Source organism: Fonsecaea monophora, assembly GCF_001642475.1.
Source record: "Fonsecaea monophora strain CBS 269.37 chromosome Unknown Scaff87, whole genome shotgun sequence".
NCBI lineage: Eukaryota > Fungi > Ascomycota > Eurotiomycetes > Chaetothyriales > Herpotrichiellaceae > Fonsecaea > Fonsecaea monophora.
The window spans coordinates 30,119-50,261 of NW_019174018.1; the positions used below are offsets into that span (position 1 = coordinate 30,119).

Here is a 20,143-nt window from a genome sequence, read left to right on the forward strand (position 1 = left end):
TGCCGCTGACACGCCCAGTAGATAGTGGCCCGACTTCCTCTGAAGGATGCTGATAATAAGGGAGGCGCAATCCCGGTTACCTGCTCATAAAACGCCCTTTTATCAGTTCCGAAGGATCATAAGCCAAGGCCAAAATGTACTGGGCTGAGCACGCAGCAGTATAGCTGCTCATCGATGAGAATACGCATTCATTGCCGGGACATATATATATGGAGAGGGGGGAGGTTAGTCGCGAGCAGAAACTAAAGGAGGGAAGGTCACTAATGATTGGGGAGGCTGAAAGCCATTGGACTTTTGGTCGCTTCGACCATGGATTATTTGTCAGAACAACCCTCTTCATCCACGCACACCTCCACGTGCGCACTGTCCCTGTGCTTGTGACGCTGGAAGACTTACCTAGTGGCGCCAGACAGCCGTCGGGCCAAGGTCTCCAACCGTCGGGGAGCTGAGCAGGGTGGCCAGACCCTGGAGCCTCGTCGGCCCCATTTGTCGGACTCGTATGAGGAACAGAACTCAAGTTGTTAAAGCCTCGAGTTATCAAACTGAGATAACTTAGGAACCAAGGCTAGCCCCAAGTTACAGGGTTCTTCGTACCTTCTTGGGGCGACCCAGGGCGTTAGCATTTCGCCGATGTGCGGACGTGTTTTGTTCTGGCAAGTTTTGATACATTTAGCTCGCCCCACTTTCCGATTTCGATGGACTTGGTAGACACTAACCCTCAAAGAGATATCACAAGGCCAGATCTGCTTGGCTCGCGAACTTAGATGAAGCGCCACCTATAACTAACTTGGAGCTCCCTACGAGGTACTGATTCCTCCTCTCGACACCCTCCCTCCCGTTTTGCCTATCTCCTGTCTTTCGATATTGCCTCCCTCGGTGCATCTGAGTTTGAAGTATCTCCTTATGAATCCCCCTTGATCCTTCTGACCAGCCTTGTGGATCATTCGACCGGTTCCTGGATCTACGAATATTACCTCAGTCATGCAGAACATTCTGCACGAGCCTCATTGAGAATAGTGCTGCTTAGCAAATCAGCTGTCCTTGTGAGACGACGAACTATTCGGCGATCAGACTCTAGACGTCCCCCAACGCGATGCTAATTGATCCTGCGGACTCGAACTTTCGGCCAGTCTTCAAGCCTGACCCTCGCAGCCTTCGGGAAAGCGGGATTCGGCCTCGCAAAAAACCGTCTGTAATTGGCGGTTACCGATCCCCGCGCCAGACATACTACAGTGTCAGTAATATTTGGTAATGCCTTAACCCTCGTGCAGTGTGAGACGTGAGGCTTCATTATGCCTCCTACCACCAAGCAAGAGATCACCAAGACCTTCACCTTCCTAAATTACGACAATCCAGATCACAGCGCCTCGCATCGAAGACTAGTCAAGTCGCACATCTCCAGCAAATACCGAGCCGCCGTTCGCCAGCAGACTCAGCCTCGCTATGCTTTGCCACATCACACCAGCAAGGGCTCAGAGCAGGACTCTCTGCCCAAGTACACACACAAGAGGACACACAAGTGCCTCGAATCTCAAGACGAATCGCCAGATCGCCGGTTGTCTCGCCCGCCTTCCCCACTGGAAGTCAGCTTCAGCGGTATACGGATGGACCCATTCAAATCCTGGCCGGGTCAAGAGACACCTGGTGTCACTCGCGCTCTCGACTACTATACTCAGGCGATTTCACCCCTCATGCAGCCATTGTTTCTGACGTTCAATATGGCCAACCCCTTGATGGTCTGGATGTACCCTTTGATCCTGTCACATGGAAGTGCTTATCATGCCGCGGTGGCGATGTCCCAGGCCTATTTGGAAAAGAGCCAAGCGCCATCCGCCACTGCGTCTTCTGAAGTCACGTTCCACCGGAGAAAAGCTGTGTCAATCTTGTATGACCAACTTTCCCATCTTCGTGGTCCTCCAGACGATGGTGTGCTCATGACCGTGCTGGCCCTGGCATGCCTTGATGTTTTGTACGGCGAAGACAGAATCGCCAATCGCAAGGGACTGGCCATGGTGGTTGCACTTAAAGGAGGCCTTGGCAATTTGGGACTGCACGGACTTGTGAAGGCTTTTCTCGTTCAATTTGACTACTTCTGGATGCTCGAGACCGGGGCCCAGACCATCTTTCCTTTTCGGAAGCGTAAAAGCTGGAGAGCTTATCCTCAGCGCCTATTCAAAGACGATTTTCTGGCACTGCTCAGAACACTACCCGCAGGATTTGCCGCCATCGCTCGACAGGGTACGTTCAGCCTGGATACCATTCGGATCCTTTCAAGAGTAAGCACTTTTCTCCAATTTAAAACCGCCAACCTCCCCCATTCTTTTGAGGAAGATCCTGTTTCAGATGGCCAGGACTACCCAGACCTGTTCGAAGTATGTGCATCTCTGCAGTCATCCGCCAACACCGAGAATAGCTTGGAGAAGAACTTGATACTTGCGGTGGTTATGCTCGGGTTCGACGTGCATAACCCCATTGCGTCGATTTCCCGGGTTGCCGCGTATCGTGGCTCGAGGCAAGAGTTGACTCGGTCACTTCCTTTCACGCAGGCGCAGACTCCGGACCAGAGAGGCTGCTTAATCTGGATCATGATGATTGTCATAAGATCTTGGGGTATGGAGCTTCCGCTGGCTCCTCCAGCAGTAGCTCTTAGTCGATGCTTCTTCACGCAGTTCCCTGGGGCGACATCCTGGGACGCCGTCGAGTCTACAATGCGTTGCTTTTTCTGGTACAACCCACTCACAGATGGACTAATGAACAGCTGGCAACATGCCTTGGATGCATTCCAGAAGCAATCAACCTGCGCTTCGGTGCCAGATGTGACAAGAATAAAGACACACAATCCCAACAGCTCATCTCGCCGAGTTATGAATAGTGGAAATTTATCAGAGACTACAGGAGAAGGTGCAACTGAGACTCTGACCCTTCCACGCATGTTGACATTAGACACATACCTAAAAGAAGTACAGTCACAATAGACTATTTATATACCGCTGGCCTTAGTGGTGTGGAGGGGGGGGGAGTTGTATACAAAGTCTGTATTGCCGCATTATGTAATCGGCCCAAAATAAATTTCCACGATTATTCCCGCCCTACACGCGCCGCGTCTTGATACATCTACCGAGTTGGTTTTTCGGCTTCAATGGCGCCGCCACCACAGAAAGTCGGGCAGAAGCGCAAGGTCGGCTTTGACCAGGCTGGCCAGTCCGCGGCGGCACGCAAGCGACAGAAAAACCACGATGCTCGAGCCATCCCCGTGCAGCGCCCGGAGGCAGTTGTCTCTGCTGGTGGTGGGGAACTCAACGTGGCTTCCTTCGTCAAGGCGCGCGAGTTTGAGATCGAGGCTCTGGAGAGGAGCATGCGCAGGGCAAAGAAGCAATTGTCCACACGGGCGTTTCAACAAGTGCCCCGGCACATGCGACGGAGGACGGCCAGTCACAATGCCAAAAAGGTGCCGCGGAGGCTGCGCAAGAGGGCAGAACGTGAGGTCGGTTCCCCAAACCCCCCTGGCCTTGACAAAGTGCACGAGTCGCTGGCGTACTGACTAGCAGCTGACCAGGAGAATTATCATAGATGAGAGACGATAACACGCCGACGGTCACGAAGCGAACGCGAACCCCGTCACGGAGATTGAGACTGCGGTTGGAAACGGCCAAAGCCCTCAAGAGGCTCGGTCAGATACGCAAGACGGTGCGCCAGAGGAAGAAGGAATCCAAAGCCAACGCCCAGCAGCCCGACCCGGCGGACCATGTCTTGACCACGCGCGTGCCACGGTTGAAGAAGAACAAACTGGCCGAGCCTCCGAGAGCGACGACGAAGTACAAGAGGAGGCAAGTCCACAAGACATGGCTGCCAACGCACCTGTGGCATACGAAACGTGCCCATATGACCCGGCCCACGGAACCGCTATGGAGAATGTCCATTCCGTTGAGTCCTACGGAAAAGAGTTACAGACCAAGTCATCGAGCTGCGGGCAATCTGGGATGCATTGCCTGGGACACCAGCTATATGTCTACGGTGGCGTGCTTAGGGACAGAGGCGGCGCTCGATAGCATGCTGAAGGCACTCTCTTTCAGCCCACAAGGGTTTTCGCTGGCTATGTCGAAGAAGTGGAAGGCCGGTACCCGGTTTGCTGGTGGATGGGTCTCAGAACGTGACAACGAAAAGCGTCCAATTGCGCCGGTGACTGTGATCTGGTTCCAACGCCCTCGGGGAGAAACAGCAAGCTCTGGGGATGGCCAGGGGGGAGATCAGGCGGAAGTTGTCGCCAGCGAAGATCAGATGGACGTCCAGACGGCCGAAGGAGCTCAGTCTACACTTCCGAAGGCCAAGACGCAGACGTCGAAACGAAAGACCAAGCTGAGCCATCAGATTCTCATCCGAATCCATCCGTCTGCATTCCATCAGTGCTGGGAGGAGTTGTTGAAGGTCGCCAAAATACAGAAACCGCAGGTTTTGATTGAAGATCTGCGGTTTGAGATCGGGAGCGTCGAAGTCCAGGGACCAGGCTCGACTGAAGCTTTGCTGGGTGTGATACGGCCATTTCCCACACAGGTTGAAGCTGCGGATTCGATGTCGTCGTCTTGGACCTCTCTCGCCGGACTCAACAATCCCAGCATCCTCCCCCAGAATGCTATGCTCGCGTTCGACACAGTCGATCCCAGGCTCAATCATCCGCCCAAACGGACCAGGATCCCCGGCATCTCCGAGGCTACTCCTCTAGATGAGATTCTCGTTGCATGGCCCCCAGACGGAACGGCCAAGTTCGCCGAGCTGCTCTCACACAAAGCACGCTGGCGGATCAGCAACACGCTCCCGTCCCAAAAGGCAATCAACCGACGAAGAGCGCTCGCACCGCCAGGCCATGTACCACCCGTGACGGACAAAGACCCTAAAATCCCAGTGATCCTTCTCGCGTCAAGAGCGGAGAATGGCACTTCCAAAAACGCCCAGGGGACTTGGACTGTTCTCCTCCCGTGGACGTGCGTCGATCCCGTGTGGCGCTCGCTGATGTACTACCCTTTGTCATCCGGTGGCACTCCGCGTTTCGGGGGCCTACGCCAGAAACAGCAGCTGTCATTCGAGCAAAAAGCAACGTGGTTCCCAGGAGATTTCCCCGGCACCGAGGCGGGCAAAGCCTGGGAGCGGACTGAAAGCGAGAAGCGGTTTGATTCGTGGATTCGACGGCCACCGAAACACAGAATCGCCTGGGATGCTTTGGACCTGGGCCTAGGAAGGCGTGGGGAGATCGGTAGAGGTTGGTCTTGTGATTGGGAGTATCTGTTTGAACAGACCAAAGGTTCAACAGGAGCTGAAGCCAGGGCGAGCCCGGAGCTGGCCAAAACCGCCTCGAAACAGACCAGCGTAGCCCCTCCGCTTACACAGCGACAGCGCAGAGCAGCCAAAGCCCAAGCAGCCCGGGACAGTGAGCTCAAGGATCCAGCCCGCCGACGCAACACATCCAGTCCGGAGAGTGAATCAGAGCCGGATGTCATACCAGAAGTTGTGGGGGTCAAATATGCCCAACTGTTACCGGGGCAGAGCGTCTCGTTGTTCAAGCAGCCGTCAAGCATCAGTCTCCCACCACTTCCCGTTCTAGTCACAGTCCGCATCACCCTGCTTGACAAAGGCACACCGTCTCCAACAGCCCGAATCTACCGCCTCCCATCATTACATAAACAAGGTCCACCACCCGGTCCTGGTCCCAGTGGGTCAGGGACAGTCGGAACGGACACATCTCAGGAGACTCAGCCACAGAGCTGGGACTCTGATGGACCGCCTCCAGCGCAACGTCTACCTGCCCCTAGCTTAACGGAAACGTCCTCCTCGTCATCATCGATCAACGCTCACGACCTTCGCTCGCGCTGGCTTGCTCTCGACCATGACCGCACCAACGTCAAGGGCCAGTTGAGCAATGCGCGCCTCCCGAAGATCAAGACCAACAGATTCTCCACCCCCCGCAGCCAATCCAGCTACCCACGCGAGTCGCTCGCCAAGATCAACGTGCTGCCCAAGAACGCGCCCGAAGAGATTGTGAAGAATTTCGGACCGGACAGTGCCTTTGGGAAAGGGGACGGCGAGATGCCGCCGCCTCCGCCCAAGGAACAACCGACGACCTCCTCAAAGGAGAAGAACAACGCCAGAGGAAAGAGCAAGGAGAAGAAGACGAAGAAGTGTGAAACACAGCCGAAGCCCCTCCTTGACGGCGACAGCCAGAACCACCATCCTACTGGTGCCGGCGCAGTGCATAGAGACCCTGACCTCGACGCCCTCATGATCGACCCCTTCGCCCAACCCACAGAATGGGACAGACACGTTCCCTGTCCCGACCCGGCCGACCTCATCGGCTTCGTCACCAGTGGCGGGTACAATCTTGCCCAAGGACGCGGCACCGCCATCGGGAGCATTTGGGCACAGCGGGTCATTGACGGGTGGGAACAGGAAGACTTGACGACGCAGGCTGAAGGTGAGGTTGAGGGTGAGGGTGAGGGTGATGGCACGGACAAAAAACAGAAGGTCAGGGACAGGGACGGGGACATTGGTCGGACGACGATGACGAGGAGGGAGAGGAACAAGAGGTTATGTATCGTCCGCAACGCCGGCGAGAGTTTCGGGCGGTTGGGGCTTTGGGAGGTTTGCGCGTGAATAGAACGGGATACCAGACCATACCAGACCCAGGTAGGTACTTGTGGAGTTGTGTGGGTGTGGGTGTGGGTGTGTGAGTGTGTCTCCCTCGTATGTACCGAGGATTTGTGTACAACAACTTGACTACCACATGGCCACGCAGCGACTGTTCCCACCCAGGAGTGCTCGCACCTTCAGTAGGGACCTACCTACCTCCCTACCTACTATGTAAGTATCTAGTATGTAGCCGGTTTCTGAACCTGACCCGTGCTGGGAATTACTTATACCTCGTCCCTCGTACAGCGAACAGTGAACGAGAAGACTCACTCTTCCATCCAGTCCGAGACACTACTCAGCTTTCAGCTTTCAGCGTTCAAGCGGGCCATGCGCCTAGCTAGGTAGGAAGGTAGGTAGACAGTAAGTGAATAAGTCATCATGGCTTCTTTTCTGCCTCTAATCTGTACAAAAGGAGCCAAAAAAAAAAGAGGCGGTTACTGCCGGGAACCAACTAACAAGAGGGGGTATAGTCGAAACTCCTTCTGAGCCCCATAGAGCTCCGGGTCTTCCCAACAACTGCCCAATTTTGCCCAAAATGTCGCAATGTCGCCATGACATGTCGAGAGAACCCAACTTGTTCTCTGCTGTCGTTCAGGTCGTGAGATCCCGGGTCTGATAAACCCCATTTCCACGCTGGTGTGGTATATGGTATGTACTCCGCTTCCTTGCACGGGCTATGCCACTAAGCTCCTGTCCCCCTAATATTACATCAAAAGTCTCGTGGCATACCTTCGATTCTCTCCCATAAAAAGACACAGTCAACGCGGTGCTAAATGTGATAGTTCTCTGCGTGCAAGAATATCTCGTCCTTGCCAGAGTCCTTCCATACCTCACTCTGCAACCTCGCCACCGTCATCGTCACGTCTGTCCTCATCTCTGGCGGGCCGCAGACATAAATACAAGTCCTGCGTCCAAATTCTCTGCTCAGACCTTTGAGCATGTACGGGATATCGGGTCTCCCGTACTCAGTCCGCCAACCATCTCGTCTGTGAGACGTGACATTGGTAGGTAGAAAGGCGAACCGCATCAAGTTCTTTTGGAATTTCGTCGGCGTCTGAGGGAAGCCGAAATCGAAGGACCGTGTAGCATCGATCTGCGCTTGGGAGATGGTTGACACGTGTTTGTCGGCTGGGGGAGGCGGAAAGTATGGTTGCGCTTGCTCAGTGCCAGGCGGCGCAAGGTGACGCGGAGGAGCGACATAAGCTTGCGGGAGCGCGGTGATGGTGTCTTCAAATTCGCGCTTGAGGTCCGGTTCATGCTCCATCATCACGAGGGCCGAGTTACGCTTGGAACCTCCAGTGGCTTTGTCGAGAGCGTCAGCGACCTTGTCTCGGATACCACTGAGCCGGTGTTCCTTGGGCTCCGGCAAGGGTTCGTAGCGTTTTGCCGCCGTGATGAAGAAGTGGCACTGCACCGAGCCGGGTGGAGCGCATTCTCTGCATATCCGAAGCTCTTCCTTGAACCACTCCATGATGTCGGGCCGCTTCATGGCCCAGATCACGTGTACTTTGGAGGTGGTGGCCTTGCCGTCGCGCATACGCTTGATCAGGTCGAGCAATTGGCTGGCGATGGCGGTGATGCCGCTTCCGCCGGCAAAGAAAATGACCTGGTCGAAGGAGGCCATTTGCCGTTGCATACCACCGTACGGCCCTTCGATGAAGGCTCGGTAGGTTTTGTAAGGCCCCTTCTTGATCGACGTATCCAAGACTTTGCGAGTGAAGCCTGAGAAAGGTCGAAAGACCAGGGTCATATCCCGGTATTGCTCGCCATATTCTGAGGGGAAATCTTCACTGCAAAGGGATGCAATGGTGAAGGGGTGATTCTCAAGGAGCGAAATCCCAGGCATTCTCAGGTATGCGTACTGCCCGGGCCGCCACCTCTTCTGTGTTGGGATAGTGACCTTGATAGCGTTCTCCGGTAGGATGGTGACAGCGGACTCTTCCCCAATGAGCCACGACGACCGAAACGGATTCATCCAGTTCAAGAAGAAGAGGCGGGTGAGTAGCGATACAAGCATCAGCGCCACTGTCGAGTAGAGATACGCCCATGATGTCAAGTAGTTGTGACAGTGCCAGAACATGAGACCAATAAATGCCCATGCTACCGGAATATGCAGGAGAACGAAGAGCTCGTATGCCTTGTGTCGAAGAATGGGGATCGAGTGCAGGGTGAGGAATATCAGGGGAGCGATGGCTGCAATACCTGTCGTGTAGACCCAGTATTGCTGGGTGAAGTAGAGTTTGAACGTTGCGTAGCCAGCTGGGTCCGACACCGATTGATACCAGTAAGGGACGACATGGATGATGGCAAAGGTAACACACAGATAAGCTGTCCAGCGGTGAAGCACAATCAGTCTTTCAGCTCCAATCCCGGTCACAAACGCCACCGGGTTGGCCTTGTTGGCCAACATAACCACCCATGGCAGCAGCGAGACTGACATCATCCCGGCTCGAATTGCCAGTGGAGGAGATCCATATGACATGGAGGCGTACAAGAGCGGCCTGGGCAGAAAACAGTAGAGCATAGACGACACCAGGCATATGACCATGACCATGACAACTCCCAACGAAGGGAACGTAAACTTCCACCTCCCAACCTTGATGGCTGGGATAGGTCTGTAGAAGATCCACCGGAAGAAGGCGATTGTGTTGTTGAGTGGTGCAATGGCTGACACAGCTGCTTGCTGCTGTGCTTTCTCTGCCACCAGAGGCCCCGAGGATGGGAAGAAATGCCTTGTTGACCCTTCGGTATTGATACTCAGTGCACTGGGCAATTCATAATCGCCAAACCCTTGATTTGGCGAGACTCCCAGCGGGCTGATCGTCGAGGCAGAGTTGATGACTTCTTCTTTGTATAGAGCAGTTCGAATCTTGTCTCCCCAGTAGTAGTATAGCCGCTTGATCGTTGTGGTCACCACCAGGATGATTCCGATGTAAACGAAAATGAGGCCGTACTTGCCTGCCTGGTTGAAGGGATCGTGTTGAATTGCTGCGACGAGGGCAGGAGGCGTTGTGCTGTTTATTGGAATGTTTACCCTCTTGACCAGTTCCTCCATGCTCTGCTCAATCCCTCTTCCTGCCAACTGCGCCAATGCTTCCGACGACAGTGAAGACATCCTCGCGATACTATGAGTACCTCTCCCGCGGGGAACAGCAGTGTAGGGGAATTGGGAAAAGTGGTCGAAAGTGGTCTCGTCAAGAGACACCCGTCGTGGTGGCCGTGTACGTGGGCTGAGGGCAGAGAGGCCTGAGGCCAGACCGTCGAATCTATTGGATGTCTGTTCTTTTTCGCAGAGTGGTCATGGATTTTGCGACCGCTCAGTGGACCCGCCTTCTGAGATATTGCAGTTTTCGCGCACAAATGGTTGCTAAGTAGAGAAAGCCTGCTCTCTCAAGAAGACGAAGGGAACGACTAGCAGCGAGTGTAAGGAATGGCAGGACAGAGGGACCCAAAAGCCTCTTGGACGCTGGGAAGGGGAGGGATGGTGAAGGAGGGGGGGCGAAAGCTGCGATATAGAACTCTGGGGTCATGCAGAAGAAGACATTGTCCAGCATCGAGGACTGAGCAGCGTAGTGGTGGTGGTGACGAGAAGCAACGGCCGCGCGTGCGAGAGCGATTTGCGCACCCCGCTACTCACTGTCCTCACGGTGATATCAACCCAAACGAGTAACAACAAGAGCAGCCACTGAGTTGAGCAGCAATAGTTGCACTGGAGAAGAAGAGCTATCGAGTCCCGGAGGTCTTGCATTTCGTGCATGGTGATGCATCTCAGCGGTACGGAGGGAGAGTCGGCGCTTCGTCGAGAGCTTGCATTGGTTGTGCGGTGAGACCAGAAGTTGCAAACATGATGGACTCGATGCAGACGAAGTGGGGGTCTGGAGCGGACCGAGTCCCTTCTTTTGAGCAGTCACACAGCACGGTAAGCGAATAAGAGGCGCAGATGGAGCGAAAAGCACGACGAAAAGCATTGCACGGGAGCGAGTGATTGGATCGAAAAGGTGATGAGCCAGGAACAATTGCATGAATTGGCGCAGAATTCGAGGCTGCGGACAACGATCAGCAATTGGGTTGTCGGATGAGCTGTCATGTCAGTCTCGGCGACCCTGGCCAGGCGCTAGGGGCACTCTAGGCATCGCTAGGCATTATCCTCACAACCAATGGACGACCGTATAATGTAACCGCCCAGGTGTGACGGCCTGGAGCTCGCCCCCGGGAAGTGCGTGCAGCCCCGCCAATCGTCCAACTAGCCTGAGCAGCGCCCGAGATGCTGCAGGGACCTTGACACCTGCTGATACCCAACCACAGGGCGGTATCCCACTTCCATCACCCATTGTCCACATTAGCTTGATTATTTGACTCTCCACTCATCCACACTGAAGAAATCCAACTCAATTCTTCACTCTCTTCTATTGCCCTCTCTCGACTGTAGTCTTGCTGTGATACGGAAACATCGGCACGATGCGACAGCCAATGTCGAGGGATCCAGCCTCTCCAACCAATTCAAGCCCTCTACGACTATTTATGTTGCAGAGTACTTGTGATATACAACGTTGTGTTCAAGGAAACTACAATGCCATTCATCGCCAAGCTCACAATATTCTCCGAATCCTCCGAGTAGATGCGCTGAGTGATCCTGGCCCCTCAGCTGTCGATCGTTCGTGGATGTCATTCCATGTCACTCTTCTCTAGCAAATGAAGTCGCGCTTACTCGTCTGATTACTCTCGGGATGGCCACCACACACGTCGTGGCGAGAGCGGCAATCGTGTGAACACAGTCTGCGGTCACCCTGCCATGAAACGTGCCAAAGTACGAGTGCTCGTTGGTAGAGAAGGATTTGCCCCCTCATAACCGGCCACACTTTTCTGGCTGCGCCTTGGTGAAAGACAAGTGGTAAGGGATGGCTCGCAAGATCAAGCTTTCAGATAGAAATGGCCTTCCGATGCTTCTGCAGATCTCTCACCATGGACACTCCGGAGCTACTCGTAGAGGTCTTGAGCAGATGATCATTTGGGTAAGCATCAGCCTGTCTCGCACTCTACTCGCAGATCCCTATAAATCCGTCCGAAGCTGGATGCCGCTCATAGCTTAGTACTTACTCGTACAATACAAAGTACCCAAACCCCCCAAGATCCGGATTTCTGATTCCGGAGTCCAAATTGAAAGCATTCCAGCGTGACTACACTCATCCTTGTAGGCTCGGCGAGGCTGCAGATGGTAGACGCCAAAGCTAAGCTGGAAAAGAGCTCTTCGTCTTTTTCCGAGTGTCAACATCCCATGCAAGGCTCGCATGCCGCAATATCTGGGGCCAAGAGCTAGAGGGCCTTGCTGAAGCGCCCATCCAACCAACGCAGTTGTTGCTTAAAAAAGATTTGGATACCGGTTAGACTTTTGCAGCACGAGTTGTTGACCACCAATTCGGATAGTCTCCCACATGGGCGTTTCGACATGACACCAGTTGTGGTCTGTGGGGGGAGTTAAAAAGGAGACAAATCCAAGAGCGAGACGAAGCGCCTCTCTCAAGCCACCCTGTAACCCTTGCCCTACACTCAGGGGAAAGGGCCGGGAGGTGCATCGATTTGTTTGCACCTGATCTCCACGAAAAACTTTGCCCTAGCGTCATTGATTTCATAACGCTCGATAACCGCGGCGTAATAGAGTTAGGGATAGATATTCGCCTCAAAGCGCCGGTGGCTTGAGCCAAAGGTGCGGGGTTGGACGTCGAGACCATCCTGTCGAGGACGTTGCTCCTAGATAGAATATCAACTACCGTGCCGAGCAGCATTTCTAAATGCCGCAAGAGAAGGACTCGGATCTGAACAGTATTTTGGGATACAGCTGGCTCCTGTTGTTGTGGTTATCCTCTTCAAAGTCGCATTGCTCGTGAATGTTGAATCTGGACAGCATGAGATCGGACGGGTTGTGTATGGGGGTATCGCCGTTGTCGTCGATCATCCAGCTTCGGTCCCCTCGACCACACTTGCCCTGATGATCTTGACCTCCTCCAATGGTCTATCTTCACTGTTGGTCTTGACAAGCCCCATGCGCTGCACGACCTTCATTCCGCTCTTGACCCTCCCAAATATTGTATGTTTCCCGTCCAGCCAAGGTGTCGGCGCCAGGGTGATGAAAAATTGACTGCCATTGGTGTCCTTCCCGCTGTTGGCCATACTAAGTACACCTGCACCAGTATGCTTCAAGGACGGGTTGATCTCATCGGCAAACTTGTCGCCATAAATACTTGAACCACCTCGGCCAGTCCCTGTCGGATCGCCCGTTTGGATCATGAAGTTGGGGATTATACGGTGGAAGATGACGTTGTTGTAGTATCCCCGTTGAGCCAAGGTGGAGAAGTTCTTGCATGTTCGGGGGGCATGGTCGTTGTAGAGCTCGACAGTGATTGCGCCCTTGTCATCGGGTCAGTTCTTAAAATTGAAGCACATGGTGAGGGGAATAGGGCTCAAATCTTACCATGGTGGTCTCGAGGACCACATCGGTCGCCATGCTGAAATTCTTCGGTATGGATGAAATGCTCTATAGACTTCGCCGTCGCACATCCGACATCAAAGCATAGAGGAGTGGTGCCTGGAAAGTAGAAAGCTCTTGAAGAGAAATGCACAGGATCGGAATCTCTGAAAACGGGCTCCCGCCTTGGCGTCATTGATCAGCGCCTCAAGTCTGAGCCTCCGTCCCTAGATACGCATATCTATCTCTGAACCTACCACTACTTAGACGGCATTACTTCATCTGTAGCCCTGGGTAGCCCCCAGTAAAGTCACGCCTTGACCTCTTTCGTTGCGACATGAACCATCGCCAAATTTTTCAGATCCTTAGCACCCCTTAGGAGAGGGACGTTGTCCTTAAATGACGGTGTTTCCCTGTACTTCATGTGCGAATCCACACTTTCCCATCCAATGAGCTCGACGTAGGCTCTGGCTTTCTCCGAGGTCTTGGGGTCTTCGAGCTCTTCTGCGACCCAACCGCCCACGGCACCCCTGCATCCTTCCCAGTCACGCGTCACGTTCACCCCAAACTTCTTCATGTTTTCGTGAAACGTCTTTTGGTCCTCGGCCGAATAGTTGGCAGGGAAGTAAATTGTGATAAATTCGGTTACCTCTGAGAAAGCCGCAGACGGCGGGAATGGTTCGAAATGGACATGGTAGAGACTGGGTGGTTTCTCGCATTGGGTCACAGCGCCATCTAGAAAGCTTTTATATCCCCTATGTTCTCGTCAGTAGTGGCAGATGCCAGTGTGACTGCAGTCATCTTACTCCCACTCCATGAACTTCTCATGATGGCCGATGCTAGTCCAATCGATGAACAAATTGTGAATGTTGGGGTGTTCGACCTGAGGACCAGAATAGAGGCGCAACGGTCCACCACGCTTGAGGATGGTTTCAATCGTTCCCTTCAACTGTTCGCCGTGAGGATCGTTCCCCTCTTTGAGGGGTAAGAAGACAATTTCGGTTGCCTGGGCCATGTTGCCGGGGAAAAGCGCAGCAGCTGTAGTGGTGTTCAGCAAGAACTTTTTGCGAGTCACACAGTTTCTGAAGGCTGAATCTGCTGAAGATCAGGTCTTCGCAAGGTGACGAGGATTTGTAGAATTTGCAATCAAGAAGTGAAGCTGGCACAGATGATTGCCGAGAGACGCCATTTCATTCGGAGGGGGACATCAACTCTAACTCCACCCCGAATCGCGGGCACCGATTCAGGTCGGCATCATTCGGCCCAAACCATTGTGAGCACGCCAACATTGTGAAAACGTTGCTCGACATAGATAGTCGTATCGTTGATAATGAGTGACCTTACCCCGCAGGCTCATTGGCTCATGTAGGTTCACAGGGAGGATGCGTAGATGAGAGCCCATTCGGAAACTCCTGTGCTCGTGTCTCTAGATACTCTGGCAATATCCTACCCTGGAGCAGCTCTCGCTAGATTTGTATATCATCGCCACCTCTCGACAGCAGCGTGGTTGCGGAAAAGCTGGCATACTGCTTTTGAAGAACAAATACTCCGCCGTACCGAGATCTCGGTTATCAACGGCATGGCTGCGGAAAGGGACTCTCGATCTCCAACCGCGGTCGCATTGTTGAAGACATCCTCCCTAAGAGAACCAAGTATCCTCCTGTTCCAAAACTCCCTGCCCAAGTCTCCCCATGAGCTGCTGCAGAGAAGTTCATCATGGCTCCCAAATATGTTCCGACAAACTCTCTATTGAGAAGTCTCAACCACGCTATTCGAGAACACCGTAAATGCTCTAAGTCCCACTTCAAACCGAGAACAACAAGGGCAGCAGCGACATTCGCCCATCGACGGCATGCCCAAGCCATCTCCGTCCTCCCAACCGCGGTGGACAAGTCTAGTCAAGACTTCAAAGACAATGCAGCCCAGCTGAGCGAGGCCATGAAAAAATATGCAGCATTACATCAGAAGATCTCCCAAGGGGGACCAGAGAAGGCGCGGCAGAAACACATTCAAAGGGGCAAAATGCTGGCCAGAGATCGCATAACAGCTCTTGCCGACCCTGGTAGCCCGTTCATGGAACTCTCGCCCCTCGCCGCCTACGAGGTCTACGAGGAAGATATCCCCGCTGCAGGCGTCATCGCGGGAATTGGGACTGTCGAAGGCGTGACATGCATGATTGTCGCCAACGATGCTACAGTCAAGGGCGGGACATACTATCCCTTGACAATCAAGAAACACCTGAGAGCGCAGGAAATTGCTCAGCAAAACAAACTACCTTGTATCTACCTCGTTGACTCTGGTGGTGCGAATTTACCAAACCAAGCCGACGTCTTTCCAGACAGGGATCACTTTGGACGCATATTCTTCAACCAGGCCAGGATGAGTAGCATGGGCATCCCTCAGATTGCGGTGGTGATGGGCCCTTGCACGGCCGGCGGTGCCTACGTACCTGCAATGTGCGACGAATCCATCATCGTCGAGAAACAAGGCACCATCTTTCTAGCGGGCCCTCCGCTGGTCAAGGCGGCTACGGGGGAAGTCGTCTCAGCCGAAGACTTGGGCGGTGGCTCACTCCACAGCTCCGTTTCTGGGGTCACAGACTACCTCGCCGTAGACGACGCTCACGCCTTAGTACTCGCCCGCCGCTCCATCTCCAACCTCAATTATCCCAGAGAACAGCCGCCAATCAGCCCAGATGAAATCCGCGAACCGCTGTACGACCCATCCGAGCTTTCGGGGATCGTAGGGACCAACCTGCGCAAGCAGATCCCCATGCACGAAATCATCGCCCGCATCGTCGATGGCAGCGAATTTGCCGAATTCAAGAAGGACTATGGCACCACATTGCTGACCGGGTTTGCGAGGATCCACGGCTACCAGGTGGGCATCATCGCCAATAACGGTATTTTGTTCTCCGAGTCCAGCTTGAAAGGCGCCCATTTCATCGAATTGTGCTGCCAACGAAACATCCCGTTGGTGTTTTTGCAGAACATTTCCGGATTCATGGTCGGGGCGGACGCCGAACGCGGCGGCATCGCGAAGAACGGGGCTAAGCTCGTCACCGCGGTCGCGTGCGCCGACGTCCCCAAGTTCACCGTCGTCGTGGGCTCGTCGGCCGGCGCGGGCAACTACGGCATGTGCGGGCGCGCGTACTCCCCGCGCTTCCTGTGGATGTGGCCGAACGCGAAGATCGGCGTCATGGGCCCGGACCAGTTGACGGCCGTCATGGAGACGGTGGGCAAGAGCGTCGACGTGGGTCTGAGGGACCGCATCGAGCGCGAGAGTGACGCGGCCTTTTCCAGTGCGAGGCTGTGGGACGACGGGGTCATCCATCCCGCGCAGACAAGGAACATGTTGGCCATGGGCTTGAAGGTCGCGCTGGGTGGTAGAGCAGACGACGCGCCGACCAAGTTTGGCGTCTTTAGGATGTAATCACGAGTGGATGTTTCTGATGGGCTTGAGCGGTGGTCCCAGTCCATCGTTTTCCGTTGTTTTCCGTTGGAAGAGATCCGCACCTAGCATGCTAGCTATATCGATTGGCAATAGGACCAGACTCGTGGGTATAGACACCCTCGCGCGAATACGAAATGGACGACGCAAGAGAATCTCCTACTGAGCGAGAAACCAAGTTCAGGATATTGTTAAAGGAAAAACCCCCAAACCGAGACAGAATACAGTAAGTAGTAGTCACACGAACACATGTCGACCTGAGTCGGGTACGTCTAGAGCTCTCAAACTTGATGCTTCCGTTCCTCTTTTCCTCCCCCGTGCTTTTTTGTAGAAACCAGGCCCATTCTTTTTGTCTAGTTTTTCCCTCCTCCAGCATCAACGCCGGTGGAGATGTCCTCCCAAAATGCGTGTCACATTTAATTTCCATGTATGTCTTTTCTTTTTTTGGAGTGTGTGCTGTTGTAGCTGATTTCTCGAAGGCCATATCAACAGGTCCAGGTGTATGATATTCTTCACAAAATCACGCACCTGTCCCGATTTCTCTGCCGCCGGCCTCTGCGATCGTGCCGGTTCGGCCTCTCTCTCCTTCTCGCAGCAGCCTGCTGCTCGGCTAGGAGATTTCTTGCGCCTTCCTTCTGTATGATCTGCGCGCATAGGTTCAGAAACACTTCATCGACATTCGTCCTCCGCCGTGCACTCGTTTCATAGTACGGCTTTTGACCCCATGACTGGGCGAGTTGAAAAGCCCGTGCGCGGGGCACCACGCGGTCGTCTTCCATGTCGGACTTGTTGCCCACGACGACGAGAGGGATGTCCTCGTCATCTTTGATGCGGACGATCTGTTCGCGCAGTTCGGCCAATTCGTAGAACGAGTTCATGTTGCAGATGGAGAAGACGAGGAGAAAGCCCTGGCCTTGTTTCATGTATAATTCGCGCATTGCTGTGAATTGTTCAGTGCCGGCTGTGTCGAGGCTGGAGAAGGGGTCAGGAGACATTAGCACGGGAGTTATTGAGACGGTCAAAGATATTTTGAGCATTGGTGAGGCGTGTTTCTCCTTGTCGCAACTTACATTTCCAACATGACTTGTCGACCGTCGACATTGACTTGCTTTCGGTAAGAGTCCTCGATGGTCGGGTCATAGCTCTCAATCCAGACATTTTGCACGAATTGGGCCGTGAGACAGCTTTTCCCTACTCCTCCTATTTCGTGCACGAGACCAGGTCGTTAGCTTGGGAGTTTTGTCGACTCGAGGAACACATGAGCTGGCAGAAGGGCTCCAGAATGGAGGGATCACACGTACCAGCACCAAGCACAACAATGTGATATTCTCGCCTGTAGGTAACAAGGAGATTCAATCAGTCGCGCCGAACTCTTGGTAGAAAGGAGGGGCACTCAAAGCGCAAACCTTGAGACTTGGAAGACGAATTGAAAACGTACCTGGGCTGCAAACTCATTCTTGCTCACCCCTCGACCTGCCACCGTTGACACGGTTATTGCTATACAAACAAGTCCGAGGTTTGAAAAGTGCGTTGGGTTCGAAAAGTGTCTCGACTACATTTCAAACCATAAAATCTTTCCTTCTCCCCCACCACTTTGAAGAGAGATTCTGAATGACTTAATGAACCACCTGAGTGAGAGGACAGCAGAAGAAGCTCAAAGTCCGCTTCTCGGCACCAGGTTCGTGGCTACTTGGCCTGCAAGGTGAGTCGAGCAAAGGGAAAATCGGTATGGGCGGTTTTTTAACGGTTTGTGTGGGATCTGGTACTTGAAGGGGCAAAGCGGTTCGCTACGTGATCTAGCTCTAGATCCGGCTGGAGTTTGTTACTGGAAAACCGTGTCTTGCTTGCCGAATGTTGATCCCTAACCTGCTACCTCGTGCAAATCCCTCAGACTGCAGCGATACCCTGAATGAGAAGTCTCGTGAGGGTGATAGGATAGTGAGTGAGGCGTTCAATGTGGGCGGCGACTAGCTCGGTTCATAGGCGAGTGACGGACTTGATCGGATTGGGTTCACTGCAGGGACGGGTGATGGAGGAGGTGAGTGGTCAAGGTGGTCTGCCTGGCCAAACCCAGGAAGTAACGGTACAAGCAGATGTAGTGACAGTGGTGGCAATGACGTTCGTTGGGTGTCGTGGAGGTGACGATGTTTTTGTTTGTTCGAACGAGCTCGGAGGAGTGGACCGTCTCCGTCTACCGAGTCCTCGTACATAACCGGTTCGCACCATAGACAGGGGAAAGGGGGGCAGGGAGTTCTTTTGGTGTCGTTGGCAATGGGAACTGAGGGTCTGGAAGATTTTTAGTCTGCGTTTTGGTCCCGCACACAAGGTCAAGATCAGCATTGAGAAGATCGATGCTGACGGGGGTGGACAGGAGCTCAATCGTCGGGGCGGAAACTGACACTGTCCCTTCTCGTTCCTTGCCCATAGTTGTGGCCATTTTGATACTTGTAGTATCAAGTAAAGGTTGTCTAGCTAGTAAGAGGATGTGAGTTCGACATGTCAATGAACGATGAAAGTCGGATGTGGAGAGGATCTCTTGCCGCGATTGAGGACCACTGTGGACTCTGGGAATTTTGGGATCAAGATGGCACGATGCCCACAGAGTCTGCGCCAGTGCCTGCGCCAGTACCTGTGCCTGCGCCTGCACCTGCTGCACCTGCTGCGCCTGCCCCAGCATGCCCCAGCATGCCCATATCCAGGCCTAGCCAGCCACGAGGCCATCAGGGGCATCCTTGACTCCGGAAATGTAAGTCGGGTTTCTTAGGCCGGTTGAGGCAGCTTGGGCTACTGGATGTTTGGGTCCCAGGATGAGTTCCGGGTGGCTAACCTGACTTCATGGGGCCGGGGAACCGCAATGTGAATCAGCCCGGGAAGCCAAACTCTTGATGAGGACTATCTTATCAATAGCCGGTTAGAGGGAAACTCAGAAGTCCGACCCTCACTTCCCCTTTTGCGTCGTCACAACCGAGAAATCTGCCTCGAAAGGTCAGAGCCAACAGAATCAAAGTCTGCGTGCTCAAACACCACGACGATCATTCCTCACTGAAGGGAGGATTCGAGGGAGCTCGTGCATAGCCGACCCGCGGTCTCTAGAATTGTCCTCGGAGCATTCAGCACTCACCGCACTTCGCCGCAGTTTCGAGCCGTTGGGCATCATTGCGCTACGACACTTGGTCCAGCCTTCACCGGTCTTGTCGCGAGCTACTATTCCCCTCTCATCAGACCAGAATTCTGCATCAGTCAATACTCCACTATTCCGTTGTCCTCTGCGCGATTTCACCCCTCCTGTCGAGCTCTACCTGAGTAGACCCTTTTACAAGCCATCAGCGTGGACGTCAGTCAATATGCACGACACCTTGTGGTCTTCTTTTAAGCCTGCCTTATACGGTTATGATCATCGCCTCATCAAATGAAACATAATGATGACGGATGAGGCTTGAAGACTAAGATCGGCAGGGGGCGCTTTTCCACAAAACCCCAAGGGCATGCACAATACATGCGCCTCAACTCAGGGACTCCCTCCGTGGCTCATCAATGGGAAATACCCGCCGA

General features: G+C 53.8%; 7 protein-coding genes across 7 annotated transcripts; 3 read left to right on the forward strand and 4 right to left on the reverse strand.

Annotated features, from left to right (window-relative positions):
- Positions 1–1,292: 1,292 nt before the first annotated feature.
- AYO21_09168 (hypothetical protein) lies at positions 1,293–2,975 on the forward strand (the record flags this gene model as incomplete). Its single annotated transcript, XM_022659106.1, has 1 exon — positions 1,293–2,975. The coding sequence occupies one exon, from the start codon at positions 1,293–1,295 to the stop codon at positions 2,973–2,975; it is 1,683 nt and encodes a 560-aa protein (XP_022508560.1).
- Positions 2,976–3,139: 164 nt separating this feature from the next.
- AYO21_09169 (hypothetical protein) lies at positions 3,140–6,642 on the forward strand (the record flags this gene model as incomplete). Its single annotated transcript, XM_022659107.1, has 2 exons — positions 3,140–3,484; positions 3,571–6,642. The coding sequence occupies 2 exons, from the start codon at positions 3,140–3,142 to the stop codon at positions 6,640–6,642; spliced, it is 3,417 nt and encodes a 1,138-aa protein (XP_022508561.1).
- An 805-nt stretch (positions 6,643–7,447) lies between these two features.
- On the reverse strand, positions 7,448–9,793 carry AYO21_09170 (hypothetical protein; the record flags this gene model as incomplete). The annotated part of the gene is made up of 1 exon (XM_022659108.1): positions 7,448–9,793. One exon carries the CDS (start codon positions 9,791–9,793, stop codon positions 7,448–7,450), a length of 2,346 nt encoding a protein of 781 aa, XP_022508562.1.
- Positions 9,794–12,627: 2,834 nt separating this feature from the next.
- AYO21_09171 (peptidyl-prolyl cis-trans isomerase-like 1) lies at positions 12,628–13,180 on the reverse strand (the record flags this gene model as incomplete). The annotated part of the gene is made up of 2 exons (XM_022659109.1): positions 12,628–13,083; positions 13,148–13,180. 2 exons carry the CDS (start codon positions 13,178–13,180, stop codon positions 12,628–12,630), a joined length of 489 nt encoding a protein of 162 aa, XP_022508563.1.
- A 271-nt stretch (positions 13,181–13,451) lies between these two features.
- Positions 13,452–14,156, reverse strand: AYO21_09172 (hypothetical protein; the record flags this gene model as incomplete). The annotated part of the gene is made up of 2 exons (XM_022659110.1): positions 13,452–13,896; positions 13,948–14,156. 2 exons carry the CDS (start codon positions 14,154–14,156, stop codon positions 13,452–13,454), a joined length of 654 nt encoding a protein of 217 aa, XP_022508564.1.
- A 701-nt stretch (positions 14,157–14,857) lies between these two features.
- On the forward strand, positions 14,858–16,573 carry AYO21_09173 (hypothetical protein; the record flags this gene model as incomplete). Its single annotated transcript, XM_022659111.1, has 1 exon — positions 14,858–16,573. The coding sequence occupies one exon, from the start codon at positions 14,858–14,860 to the stop codon at positions 16,571–16,573; it is 1,716 nt and encodes a 571-aa protein (XP_022508565.1).
- Positions 16,574–17,103: 530 nt separating this feature from the next.
- AYO21_09174 (hypothetical protein) lies at positions 17,104–18,046 on the reverse strand (the record flags this gene model as incomplete). The annotated part of the gene is made up of 4 exons (XM_022659112.1): positions 17,104–17,563; positions 17,662–17,791; positions 17,893–17,924; positions 18,030–18,046. 4 exons carry the CDS (start codon positions 18,044–18,046, stop codon positions 17,104–17,106), a joined length of 639 nt encoding a protein of 212 aa, XP_022508566.1.
- Positions 18,047–20,143: the final 2,097 nt, after the last annotated feature.